Source organism: Echiichthys vipera (assembly GCF_963691815.1).
Source record: "Echiichthys vipera genome assembly, chromosome: 7".
Taxonomy (NCBI): Eukaryota; Metazoa; Chordata; class Actinopteri; order Perciformes; family Trachinidae; genus Echiichthys; species Echiichthys vipera.
In genome coordinates, this window is record NC_139832.1 from 6294132 (window position 1) to 6308506 (window position 14375).

Genomic DNA, 14375 nt, shown 5'->3' on the forward strand with positions numbered 1-14375 from the left:
TTTCCTGTAACACACACGTCCATGGCTGTCATTGCACAGCTGTCTTGGGTTATGTGGAGTTGTCTCTGTTGTTTAGCTGCGGGGTTGCGTTTTAGCAGCCTTTCTGGTGAGTATTAAATACACTAGATGGTAAAAATGTAATATAAGATGAATTAAAAGGTATTTTAACTGTCAACTACATGTTTTTCCGGGAGTTTAAGAACGAAAAGACCATGTTAGACGATGATACAGCATGCTACTAGTTGGTTCATAGTGTTTTGTGACTGGTACATTTATTATCGACCATCTTGTTTTATTGTTAAATGTCACTAAGAGCATAAATTGGTGTTCAGTGGGATGTTTAATGTGCAAGATGTAGCCAAAAGGTTCATGTTATAAACGGTTCAAACAAACAAGACAAAATCAGACTATTACATCTATATATTCAATTATAAACCAAACATATGTCATAATAAACCAACGGCACAATGACTGCAAAACTAAAGCATTTACACTTAGATCAAATAATGCCACATCAGTCCTTAACACTGATAACTCCACTAGTGGCTAAAGCTGCAAATATTGGTCGATTAGGTTAATTAGGTAACTATTCAATTAATGTCCACATTTCTTTTAAACTGGTTTGAATCATTTTTAAGATAAAAAATCTCTGTTTCCAGCTTCATAAATGAGAATATTTTTCCGGTTTGTTGACATTTAACTGAATATCTTTTGATTTACGGACAAAACAAGACATTTTATATTTGTTAGATCAAACAACTAATGGATTAATTGAGAATATAATCAGTAGATTAGTTGCAGCCCTAATGCAGACGTGTGCTTACTCTATATATGTGTGTTGGTTCTGTCCTGTTTTAAAAAATGAAATGATAACAGTTTAGAAAGACAAATTAATCTTTGTGGGTTGTCGTACATTATTGTGACAGAGTGGGCGGCAGTAGCTCAGTCCATAGGTGACTTTGCTGGGAACCGTAGGGTCGCTGGTTCAAGTCCCTGTGTGGACCATGTATGGAGTGTGGACTGGTGGCTGGAGAGGTGCCAGTTCATCTCTTGGGGCGCCGGTCACTGGCAGCTCTCGCTCTAACATCTCTCCTCAATTGCATGTATAGGTCCTGTCTGCATGTGTGTGTATATTGGGCCTGTGTGTGTGTAACATGATCAATAATAAGAGTGAAAATTCAATTTCCCCTTTGTGGGATAAATAAAGTAATTCTTCTTCAGAGGAAAGAGTCCGATGTTTCTTCTGGAAGTCCTTGGTTTTATAAATGTTGATTTTTTCCTCAGAGAGTGAAGTGATCGGGTATTTTCTGTTGTTTCCATGTCGGTGTGAGCTCGTTCTTCTGACTTCTCCCCACAGATGTGATGTGATGTCAGACAAGCGTCAGCGTGCCAGAGTCCAGGGCTCCTGGGCCAAACAACTGCCGAAACACTCTGCACCAAAAGGTCATTTAAAGGTCAATGTGTATACATGTTGCACGGGTAGTGTGTACAGTGGGTACGGAAAGTATTCAGAACCCATTACATTTTTTACTCTTTGTTAATTTGCAGCCATTTGCTAAAACCATGAGAGTTCATCATGACAGTAGATCTTTTTTCCTAATTAATGTGCACACAGGGCTAGCACTGTCGCCTCACAGAGAGAGGGTTCCAGGTTCGAATCCTGGCTTGGGCCCCTCTGTGTGGAGTTTGCATGTTCTCCCCGTGTCTGCGTGGGTTTTCTCCGGGTTCTCTGGTTTCCTCCCACAGTCCAAAGACGTGCATGTGTTCGGTTCATTGATGACTCTAAATCACCTGTAGGTGTGAATGGTTGTCTGTCTCTGTTCGTCTCTATGTGTCCTGCGATAGACTGGCGTCCTGTCCAGGATGTACCCCGCCTCACGTCGATGTCAGCTGGGATCGACTCCAGCCCCCTGCGACCCCGACAGGGACTAGCGGTTGAAGATGAATGAATGAATGAATGAATGATTAGGGAAGGTACGCACCAGTCTATACAAGACCTTCAGCTTAGTGCACATCAGAGCAAATGAGAATCATGAGGTCGAAGTAACGGCCGAAGAACTGTATCAAGGCACAGATCGGGTCAAGGCTGCACTAAAGGTTCCTTAGAGCACAGTGGCCTCCATAAGCCTGCGTAGAGGATCCCAAAAAACACACAAAGGACTCCCAGGCCACAAGAAATGAGATTCTGTCGTCCGATGAGGCCGAGATTAAACTTTCTGGCGTTAATTCTAAGCGGTGTGTGTGGAGAAAACAAATTAAAATGAGCAAAGAGTGAACAATTTAAGGGGGTCTGAATACTCTCCGTGCCCACTGTAACTCCCTCAACCTGCTCTTCACTGAATGAGAACATTATTTATATATTTACATATTCACAGGACGCTGCAGTCTTAGTCCTATGAGCCTGATATGTAATCAAAGGCTTCTTTTCTATTTTTTACCAGGTGCCGTTCTAAACAGCCAACAACCCAAAAGTGTCAACCAAGCCCCGAGTTCTTGGGGATGCGGGCCTCAGAAAACACCTAACGTGTTTGAGTTTCACCAGCCCAACAAGGTAGACATAAATCCTGGAAAGATATTAGAGATAATTGTTTACTTTACATTTTCCGTTATGACTTCTTTGAGCAGTTGTTTTTACCACAGTGTGACGATTAAAACCAATCGTAGCTGCTGTTTCTGATTGGTTGCTAAGTGGCTCAGGCTACCTGTGCATGTTTTAGTGTTTGTGGAAGCTATGGAGCCTGGAAAGCACCCTTGTTTTCCACCGTCGTCTGCGGAGATCTTTTTCCATGTAAACCCTCTAGAATGGGTGTCAAACTGATCCAGTAAAGGTTTGCTGTGGCTGCAGGTTTTCATTCCAACCAAGCAAGCCACACGGCCCTTTACTGGATCAGTTTGACACCCATGCCCTAGAGCTTGGATTATGGCGTTTTATTGAAGCGACCGTCAGCTATTTGCTTGGACATAAGTGGGCAGTAACAGGATATAGACGGAGCCACACTTACGCAGACTGTGTCGTGACTATCAAAAACCAAATCAGTCACTGAGAGGGGAACACAGGGTTCTGTCCAACGCGCTTCATCCAAAAAGGAAACGTGAAGCCGTCACTGCAGTCTGTGGGTGTTTAATTATCCTGTCAGTGAAAAGTACTTTTGTACGTACAGTTTGAGGATGGACTTGCAGAAATTGGCTATATGATGCTATACGAGCACCCTGCATCTCCCCTCTCTGCATCAAACGAACAATTTCCCAGTTAGACACAGGTGGCATTCATCAAGCAATCAGTCAGCTCCAGTGACACACACACACACACACACACACACACACACACACACACACACACACACACACACACCCTTGACTCCGCCCACACATAGACATACCTCCAGACACACATATTACCTCCTAGTGCCAAGCAACACATCCATGGCGCTACACAGACTGTTAAAATGTTTTATAATAAAGTGCTCACTCTGTTCTTTCTATTCTACGTTGCAGGAAGTGAGAGATGTTCCACCGGAGAGGGTGATAGAGTAAGTTTTCTATCTTCACTGGACAGACTTTTCAGTTTTTTTTCATTGGAGAAAATACTGCAATTTAGGGGTGATATTTTCCCCCACAATGTTCGAAGTTTGGATGCATTTACACACGCCGTCACACACAATTGCGCCACCTTAATTGTGTTAAATGAGGCAAATACCTTAAATTTGTCCCGCATTATTTGTGACGTGAGTTGCATTCATTTTAAATGTGTTTCAGCCTCTTGCCTCGTGATATTTTGCCTTGTTATTTGGGTGTATCTTATGCACCTGTTGGCTAACCTACATCATTTTGTTGTGTACAGACAGGCGGGTGATCATGAGATCAGCCATGGACCATCAGGAGTGTCCAGGTGAGCGCAGTCTTATTGTATAGATGAAAAAGAGGGGAATAAATAATGATGTGTTTTTACCAAACGGTCGTGTTCAGCAGCTCTTTGAATGGGTTTTAAATCCACTAGATGGCACTCTCCCCACAAGCAGCAGTGTATGTAGCTCTTAGTGAATGTCATGTTACCCATTAGGACACATACAAGTGAGCCTTCTTGTTAATGTTCCATCTACTTTGTAGGCATTAAGCTGATGCTTTTATCAAGGCTATAATACCTAGAGCCACCAAAATTACAAACAACCAAGAGCAAGGACACTAAAACTCACAGCCATGCTCAGCCTAACAGTCAGTGATTAAAGTCTGCGGTGGTGGCTATTTAATGCCTTATTTCTTTACACAAGACAAAAGGGACATTGCTCTTTTGGTAGTCCTTAATCTTAACAATAATGGAGCTTTTTAGACTACTTTGCATCCAAGTCTGAGCTGGATGAGATTTTAAGGTTCAGGCCTCTACTGACTTTCGATGATGTGCATTAAGGGGCACTAAAGGGGCCGGTGTGCTTCTTCTGAACTGCTTGTCGGATGGTCAAACAGCTTCCCCGGACGTCGGTTTGGGGAGGGCTGTGTCGACAGTTTCTGTAGCTCTCCGAAACCAAAGATCCAACATTCACGATCACTTTACGGTGGTGAGAAAGGAGCCAGGGCTTTGATACTATAGAGGTGACCAGACTTGAACCAGTTATTTTTGATTGCCCAAACCCGTAGGCCTTCAGGGTGTGTGTGTGTCTGTTGGAGGGGCTTTTGATATCTCAGAATTAGCTATGTTTTTCTTGAGTTTAACATTAAAACTTAAAGGTCTCATATTGTAAAAAGTGAATTTTTTGTTGTTGTGATGAGAGGGGCTTTAAATAAAACCACGAATTGTCAACAGTATCTCTAAACTAAAAATAGACTCCTAAAAAATTCATAGACATGTTCAATTTCCTCAGAAAGGCCTAAATTAAAGGTCTGATATTGGAAAAAATGTAAATATCCATGTCTCCTTTTATTATGTAGCTGATCGAGGTGCTACATAAATACAGTGATATCAATAACAAAACACTATCCACGGAGAAATGCACACTCACCTTTTAAAGAGCTGTCAGGACCTCTGTACGGTTGTGATGTCACAACTATACTATAGTAACGCAGGATCGCTAAATTAGCAGACCAATCCCTGACCAATCAGAGCAGACTGGGCTTTTCTCAAGGGGGGGGGGGGCTTACAGGTATATTCAGAAAGACAGTCAGCATGAGAAAAGTAATGTGTTTCCATCCTCTGTCCAGACTGCGGCTGCTGCCGGGGTTTCTCCCCACAGAAGAGGCTGACTGGATGTTCAGTAAGCTGTTGGCAGAGCTTCCCTGGTCCCAGAAGACCAACTACAGACAGGGTGGGTACCAGGGGCTTAAGGAAAAGCAGGATGGAGGGGGTGAAATTTGAGCCTCTGATGTAAGCAAGAGGGGTTGTGGACAGGGTTCCCCCACCTCAGCCGGTTTGCTGTTGGGTTCATGTCTGTTCTGGTTTCGTTTCAGTACAGTTAGTGTTGAACTTCTCCTTCTTTTTATGGTGCATATAAATATTAGAAAGTAGATTTCACACCTGCCACGGCTGTAAAATCTTTTACACACATTTTCTTCTTCTTGTTTAATTGTGTAATAAAGTGATTACAGAGTAAGTTGAGATAAGTACAGGGACACAAAAGAGGTGATTTGAAGTGGACAAAGATAAACAAAGGGGACAAAAACAAAAAAAAAGAAAGTAGGTATACAATGTAAGTTCAAACTAGTAGGTATAACAAGATACAAAGAAAGAGGCCCAGCAAACAGGCCAGCCGTCAAGGGTGGGGGGACTAGCGTACAGTTGTCCCAGGACCTGGAGGGGGGCGGCCCAAGGAGCAGCCCTCTCTTCTCTAAGACATGCTACAAGTATTGCAAGAGACAGAAAAAGACGGGGGGAAAGCAAAAACATTGTGTGCCCTGCCACTGTCCAGTAGGTCAAGAGTTAACCGTTGATCAGATTCACCACATGAAGAAAATGTACAATAGAAACTTCTGTCCTCCGTGGTGTGTGACGGTGAAAGACAGGCGACGGTGCGGACGACGTTATAGTGTAGCTGTGTGTGTGTGTGTGTGTGTGTGTGTGTGTGTGTGTGTGTGTGTGTGTGTGTGTGTGTGTGTGTGTGTGTGTGTGTGTGTGTGTGTGTGTGTGTGTGTGTGTGTGTGTGTGTGTGTGTGTGTGTGTGTGTGTGTGTGTGTGTGTGTGTGTGTGTGTGTGTGTGTGTGTGTGTGTGTGTGTGTGTGTGTGTGTGTGTGTGTGTGTGTGTGTGTGTGTGTGTGTGTGTGTGTGTGTGTGTGTGTGTGTGTGTGTGTGTGTGTGTGTGTGTGTGTGTGTGTGTGTGTGTGTGTGTGTGTGTGTGTGTGTGTGTGTGTGTGTGTGTGTTGTTTATACTGCGCTTTCCCTCCAATCTTGTCAATACAGTAGCTCAAGTTGTATCCTAGTAGGGATGATATCGCTTTTAGTATAATTTCCTTCAAACTTATTACATAATAAAAGACTGTTGATCTAATTTCTCAGTATATAGGCTACGTTATACAGTATGATCATAACCGAAGCCTCATATTAATGTCCATGTAAACGTACTGTTGAGATTCAAGCAGAAAGTTTCCACATTAATTAAGAGACACAAACACTTTTATACAGAATACAATTTGTTTATTAAGTGTAGAAGCACATATCAGGGGGCACGTCCATGTTTTCGCATGGGGGGTACAATGAAAAAATCTTTTCCCAGGCAAGGGGAAGACGGGGAAGATGCATTTTCAACATGCATCTGGATTTTTGTTATGTTTTTTATTCAAGTTAGGTGAATCTGGAAGGCAAAACATTGGCTCTTCCTTTTAAAAAGAAAGAATAACTCACACATTGTACCCAGACAGAGAGACTATGTACAGGGAGCACTTGAGCTCCAGCCAGACGTTGCCTCAGAATCGGCCCTTTCTCTCAGCTGGCTCTCGTCCATCTGGTGTTGTTACTCTGCGTTCGCTCCGTCGCAGACAAACGGCACGTTAAGGACAACTGAGCGGGATGATTTCCAAACACCAGATCATAAAGTTGTGTTATCTCAGTCAGTCACGTCTGAGACTTTAACAAAAGTACATGTGATTGTGGGATTAAAGAGGAAGTAGTGGGAAAAGGATATTAACCCCTCACCAGTCACCTCTCTGTCGTTTATCCTGTCTTGGTTTAAAACACTTGTGACTCAGTTTTTCCGACCATTAGTCACGACTCTAAGTTGGATCATGTGATGTGTAATATTTTGTTCATTTCCCCCCTGATGGCATCTTTTCATGGAAAGGGTCATGCTTTTGAAAGTTGATAAATGGCCGCACATATTTATACGGATCTGTAGCTCCAGAGGCTCTTTATAATTCAGCGCCATAAAAAGCAGCTTGAGTAGTTTGTTTTGGCTTCACCGTATTCTTGTACCGGAGGGCCGGCCAAAGCACACTAATGTCAGAGAATTGCTTCTTGGAAGAGATTTTGTTGTTCCCAGAGAAAGAAAGATACACTGAGAACAACAGAGGGGAGATTAAGAGGTTCACGTTACTTTATCTTCTGCTAGAAGTAGATTCTGGTGCAGATGATAATTGCACATGTGTGTGTTAACGCTGGAAATTAATATATTAAGAAGAAAACTGTATCAGCTTTCTGCCCTACTTATAGTTGTCATTCAGCAAAAAAAGTAGTAGCTATGAAAACACACTGGATCCATTCTCTTTTGAAGTCTAAATTGCCGTGACCCAGTTGCTGATACAACATAGAGATGGATATGAGAGAAACGTCCACAGCTGCTGTTCTCCATAAGCAAGGAAAATTGTCACATTGTATTTAAAGCCTGCAGGGGTTGAGGCTTCAGTGATGGTTACTCAGTAGAGTATCATTTTAATGGGCAGCAACATGCCGAACCACCAGTATGGACTAAAATATTTGCAATTACAGGTTTTGCTACAGATACAAAATGTCCTGACCATGGTTTAATGTTTTTGGTTTGTGTGTGTCGGTCCAGGTGAGGCATACGAGGAGCCCAGGCTGACTTGCTGGTTTGGAGAGTTGCCCTACACATATTCTCGCTCCACTTTGGATGCTAACACAAAGGTGAGATAACTCGTTAGATCTCCAAGTCACGAAGACTGTAAAGAAAAACCAACTCACAAAACGTTATCCACGCATTTATTTTACATCTGTTGGTATAGCCCCCCTTCGCACACGCACTGCAAACCTGACATTACCCAGAGGGGGTGTATGTGAGAGCGCACATAAGGGGGTTTGGCGATATGGCAAAAGTATCATATCGCGATTTTATCACGTTTTTTGCATTGATTTTGAATTATTTTTGCAAGTTACTGAACAATGCTCTTGTGGTCTACTTTTATATTCACTTAGTTTCATATTTTACGGTTTATCTTCTGAATCATCTGCTGAACTCTCCTTTTTTCCCCTCTTAGTGGCATCCATTGTTATTAACCCTTCGCGAGGCAGTGGAGCAGGCGTGCGGTTGCAGTTTCAACTCACTAATGTGTAACCTATATCGGGACGGTCACGACAGCATCGGCTGGCACAGTGACGATGAGGCCTCCATGGGTAACAAGCCCACCATCGGCTCCCTCAGCCTGGGGGACACCAGAGTGTTCAGCCTCCGCAAGCAGCCTCCACCGGTGAGATGATGAGCATGAACATTAGCTTCCAGTCTTACAGTGGGAGTCGACACAGCATAAAAAACGATGTTGGTTAGATAAGTAATTAGTATATTATGCATTATATTTGTACAGTATTTGCCTTGGCCTTCTAAAGCCTGCAAGCACTCTTTCTGACCTTTTACTGTTACTCATGCGGTCGTTGGGTGTTAAGACACTCCTGCCTCTATGGACACGCTACTTAAAGCAGAAGTGCTGTGCAAATCTGACTAAAACAAGGGACCGAGGGTAGTGGGGTGCAGAACTGCAGCCAAAGTAAGGTAGTGGAAAAACTATACACAGGGGAGTGTGTTTAGAGTATTTTGAGGCCGTGTTGAATAGTTGTCTTTTTATTTTTAGTGTTAAAGTATACACTTCTTAGGAGGCAGGCTTCATTAGTCATGATGTAGAAGAGTTGTGGTGGCATCCTAGTTGTGGTTTGCAGGTAACAGAATGTGCCTTCAACTTAGTTTTTTGGCTTTTTGTTCTCCTTTTATGTATTAATGCGTCTTCATGTGACAGAACATTGTACCATTGAGCATTGTACTAAGTGTGTATGTGTGTCATACATCGTACTTTACTCTCTTTATGCTCTTTATGTTTTAGGAGGAGAACGGTGACTACACTTATGTGGAGCGTATACGGGTTCCTCTGAGTCACGGGACACTTTTGGTGATGGGCGGAGCCACACAGGACGATTGGCAGGTAGGCTCCACCAATCAAATGCAAGGCCGGGCAAACGGGCACTATTTAAAGAACCGACCACTGAACACAGGGACAGATCAGAATCGGGCAGAAAGACCTCTTTGAAGGACGCGTAAGATGCTTTGTTTTTCATAGAAAGTTTCCAATTTCAGCTTTAAGCATAGTTTTTGCAGCTACAGGATCCAAAACGAGAACAATGCTTTATTAGGGTTATAAATCCTTATTTTGCACTTATAATAATTGCATAGTTAACTGTTTAATAAATGCATACTAAATGTGTTAAGTTCTTATAAATGTATTATATTCTAACAATAAACATGTTTAAGGCGCTGCACTGTAACAGTAATGTCTATCAATATGACATATTTAAGACGGAGAAGAATTCCTTTATTTGTCCCGCAATGGGGAAATTCAATTTTCACTCTATTATTAATTTTTCATGTTACACACACACACACAGGCCGGAAAATACACACTCATGCACAAACAGGACCTATATACATGCAATTAATGGAGAGATGTTAGAGCGAGGGTGCTGCCAGTGACCGGCACCCCGAGCAGTTGGGGGTTCGGTGCCTTGCTCAACAGCACCTCGGCAGTGCCCAGGAAATGAACTGGCACCTCTCCAGCCACTATTCCAAGCTCCATTCATGGTCCACACAGGGACTCAAACCAGCGACCCTCCGGTTCCCAGCCAAGTCACCTATGGACTGAGCTACTGCCTGGTGATTTGTTTTAATCATACCAGAAATAGATATGACTCTTTGCTCTAAACCAGGGGTGTAGAACTGATCCAGTAAAGGGTTGCTGTGGCTGCAGGTTTTTATTCCAACCAAGCAAGAACAGACCTGACTCGACTTATTCAATCACCTGAACTGTCTTCACACAGTTGATTTGTTGGATCAGGTGTGTTTTTGCTTGGTTGGAATGGAAACCTGCAGCCACAGCGACCCTTTACTGGATCAGTTTGACACCCCTGCTCTAAACTATCCTTTACTATTATTGAAACAGTAACTGTGACAAAAACTATGACCTCATGTAACCTCGGACAATTACATTTAATAAACAGTCATGTACTAAAAACCTCATCTGCCTCAACCAGGTGAGGTCAGGTGAAGACTTTGTCTTTGTGTTGTGTGTGCTGCGTGAGAGGATAGCACTCAGATTCCTCCCCTGACTGACAGGCAGTGAAGATGGATAGAGTATAGAGAATATCAGAGCTTCAACATAATGTGGGTAATTTGTTTTACAATCGGGGACAGCGGCCAGGTTTATATGAGAGCATGAAGGAGGATGAAAAGTCTTTGTTTGTGCTTTACGGAGAATGTGGGTTGCACTCGACAGTGTGAGTATGTAATAATACAAGAGTTTGAATTTTATATTGACTAAGTGTGTTCCGTCTTTGGACGAGTTGTCTGTCTGTCTATTGGTCATACTGTTCAGATGTGCTGTTTTTAAACTCTGTACAGACAAAAAGGAAAAAGGATGCATAACAAAACAGTTAGACAACATTATATGTCTTTCAGTTGCACATGGAGATCAAATTAAGTTGAAATGTACTTGTTTTTTAAGGCAATACTTCCAGAAAGATGGCCAGAGTTTTGGCTTTTTACATTTTAGACGCTGCTGTGTTGAAACAATCTCACTGGTCATGCTAAAAAGTAAGTGAAAGTGAGTGACAAAGGGTGGGGGACGAGAGGGAAAACTACAGAGACTGTGAAAGAGGTGTGAGCTTGGGAGAAGGTCACAGGTGTTTTATGGCGACACCTCCCTGAGTATCTCAACAAAGGTTTCATCTCTCCTTTTAAAGATCTTGCCAGAGAAAGAAGATCACCTCATCCATTAATTCTTCCTTTGTCGCTGCGGTCCACAGTTTTGCCTTTTATAAAACCTCCTGGCTCCGCTGAAGAGGTTTAGAAGAGAGCGCTAAATATTTAACTAAACCTGTCAATCCTTTCCAAGTAGTCTGAAAAGGGATAGGAGGGTTATTTCTGCTTGTTTCAGACTCTTGCTTTTGACACTGTTGTGGATAAACAAACCTTTCACCTCCTTTTTCAGATGTAGCTGAAGGAGTGTGCGCGTGCGTGCGTGCGTGCGTGCGCGTGCGTGTGCGTGTGCGTGTGTGTGTGTGTGTGTGTTATTGGAAGTCACTCTAATGTGCAAAAGGTCCAGAAATCAAATGAGCTGAACATTTTGTCTTATTCCAGAAAAAGTGTCGGCATTGTTTTTGCAAAGGGGGAATAAAATAGCCTTTTCCCCCACATGTGAAATGGTATTTGTTAGTCTGTTAGTGAGTGCAGAGGTCAGCTGTAGCGCAAACACGTGTGTAAATGTGTTTAGGAAAGTCTTTAAAATGTGAATCTTCTCATATCAGGCTTGTTTTTTAATCTCCGTTGAACGAATAAGTCTGTATCTTTGTAACAACTTACAGTATAACAACCTTTTTTTTCTTTTTACTGCATATATTAGAATATATTTATATGTTTTCATTATCAGATTCTCCAGATGAATAAAGCACAGCCTGCACTTACAGGTACAAATCCTCTGATAAGACTGTAGAACCTGAAACCAAGATGTTGCTGCACTCATGTCGCCCGCATGCTTTTGGGAAGAATGTCATGTTATCATTCAGCTGGTCACGGATCGCAAAAGGCAGCCAGTGTGTCCATTAGACACCATGCAGTGAGCCTCTCCCTCCTGACTTTTCCGTTCAATAAATCTTTATTGTCCCAGGAGGGCGATTCTGATGCAGCATAAAACGAACAAAGAACATGGGAGCCTTGTATTTTGCATACGCCAACAAGCTGGTGGCTGGTAATAGCAAGTTATAGCAGTTTGCAAAGTGCAGAGTAAAAAAAATGTACAAAGTGCGAAAAGGTGGATTGTAGTTCATGGTTAATGGCATTAAGAAATGTAGAGCCTAGGGACTTTATACCTACGGCCGGAGAGCAGAAGGGTCTCAGATCTCCTGGTGCCAGGGGTGGGATAAATGAGCCGAGATGGAGGAGTCTGGTGTACAGAGTAGGGAGACTGAGCTTGGACACTTCTGTAGTCTTAAAGCAGGTCTCTGTAGCTTTGTTTTACTCCTCACCTCAGGATTCCTAAACCAGCAGATCAGAACTTTCTATTAATCTTTCTAAATAAAAGACCCACATGTTTTTTTTAATCTATTTCATCTGTGTCTCTATCTCCACTAGCATCAAGTGGCTAAAGAGTACCATGACCGAGGCCCACGCATCAACATGACCTTCAGAACTATGTACCCAGAGCCAGAGGGCCAGAGGCCTGGGACCAAGCTGCGATTCACACCCAGGCAACTGTAACCTGCCCTCAGAGTCAGGTACTACTACTGAGGAAACTGTCTAGTTATGGCTAGGTGCTGTGAGGACGTCTTTGTCCTTCACACTGAGCTTTTAAGCAATTTCAGGTGTTTGAAACAAGTCTTGTAAACACGTCACTCAGTCACAGGCTGCGGTACGAACAACAGCTTAAACGGGGAGATTTTGCAGCTCAACCTGAATTTACCTGCAAACCATAATAACACCGCAGTCGTGACCAGCGGTGATTATCAGATATTAGTGTGTTTTTCAGAAAAGTTCAGCGAAAGAATAGGTGATAATGAAGGTTTACAGGCTGGATAAAATGTCAGCGCTGCATATTACTTTGACTTTGTTCAGCCCAGACGGTTGTTCCTGTTCATTTGAAAGTCTTTGGTCCGTATGCTAAACTTTAATTACACGTCATTCAACTCAATTTTATTATCTCAGGACACTTTCCGTATAGAATAGGTCTAGAACACACTAAGATAATTCATGAAAAAGTGTCTTTATGAAAGACAGTGACCTGTTGACTATAATAAAGCAAGTAAATGTCGAAGTGTCTTTTGGTGAATTGCATAAATTATTTAGTACCTTCTTTATCTTTGGGAGCTTTTTGGTATTAAAGGAGAAGGAACAAGTAGAGTGCCATTTAGGCTCCAATTACAGCTCCTACATGGACTGGATTAAGTTAATTGTCCAAGATTTGTCTCATCAATCCTTCAAAAAGGTTCAGGTTATCTTAAAACCTGTAATATATCATGATGTAGAACCGTTAAAGTTCATCTAAGGCGTGTTCACACAAGTGAACATTGCATTTTCAACTGGATAATAAACGGTGTGTGTGATGTGTAGGAAACAGTACTGTAAAGGTAACCAAAGTCAAATTACTTGCATACCAATTTTGATTTGCAAGTATTTTCTTTTTATTTAATAATTTGCTTTTTGTCATGGATTAAAAGACATCAATGCAAACTGAATCAAAAAGGCCATGCATGTGCTAGAAAACAAATTCATATGGCCACAGATGCGGTACATACAAGTAGCGTACAGGGGTAAAGAGATACAGAAGAGTCCCACAGTCATAAAAAAGGAGCTTTAACAGCCTGAAATAAACAATATAAACTAAAGAAAGGGAGCCACTAAACACTGTTCTTGGCAAAGTCAGCAACACAGTTAAAACGTAAAGTGTGTAGTTACAAATTCATGATTTTGAGATCCATGGAGATTTAGGGTAATGCCTGATTGTTTGGTTTCTGCATGCACCTCCCTGCGTAAGTCGCATGTTGGTTCAAATACTCACTATTGTCATTTTGGCAGATTACCAGAGCGACTTTTTATGGAAAAAATGACTTTGGGTCCTTCTCCAACATGAAATTGGCCGCTGAAATTGTGTGTATTGAAGAAAGTTCATGTCTTAAGGGGCGACACAATGCTTGATGCTGTTTATTTTGTAACGCTAAAGAGATGTCAGAGCTGTTCCTGATGCTGTGGTTCTGAAATAAACAATGACTTTAAATAATCCTCTGTTTGTGCTATGTTCCAAAAAATAGATGTCTGTCAATTAAGCGTACCTTATTTTGATAAAGATGGAATTTAAATCCTTCATTTTTAGTACGCTTACCCTTTCCTGGGGGACAGGCAAGTTCAAACAAAATACCACGTAGTTATAAGAAGTTTGTCCTGAAAATATGCTGCATATCTGTGCATAAT

At 42.1% G+C, this 14375-nt stretch overlaps 1 protein-coding gene across 2 annotated transcripts; it reads left to right on the plus strand.

The window, feature by feature from the left end:
* Nucleotides 1-14158, plus strand: alkbh3 (alkB homolog 3, alpha-ketoglutarate dependent dioxygenase). 2 transcript variants are annotated; one of them, XM_083917376.1, is made up of 11 exons: nt 1-106; nt 1358-1443; nt 2442-2551; nt 3496-3530; nt 3842-3889; nt 5194-5297; nt 7974-8062; nt 8413-8622; nt 9247-9345; nt 12543-12685; nt 13983-14158. In XM_083917376.1, the coding sequence occupies exons 2-10, from the start codon at nt 1368-1370 to the stop codon at nt 12666-12668; spliced, it is 897 nt and encodes a 298-aa protein (XP_083773502.1). In that variant the 5' UTR covers nt 1-106; nt 1358-1367; the 3' UTR covers nt 12669-12685; nt 13983-14158. The 2 variants fall into 2 exon arrangements, with proteins under 2 accessions (XP_083773502.1, XP_083773501.1); XM_083917375.1 differs by having other exon boundaries at nt 12543-14158.
* Nucleotides 14159-14375: the final 217 nt, after the last annotated feature.

Bases quoted from the DNA above. Each gene is read 5' to 3' on its own strand.
- alkbh3 (XM_083917375.1), top strand. From the start codon at position 1,368: ATGTCAGACAAGCGTCAGCGTGCCAGAGTCCAGGGCTCCTGGGCCAAA. The intron at 1,444-2,441 runs GTCATTTAAAGG...ATTTTTTACCAG, and splicing joins GAAACACTCTGCACCAAAAG to GTGCCGTTCTAAACAGCCAA. The intron at 5,298-7,973 runs GTGGGTACCAGG...GTGTCGGTCCAG, and splicing joins GAAGACCAACTACAGACAGG to GTGAGGCATACGAGGAGCCC.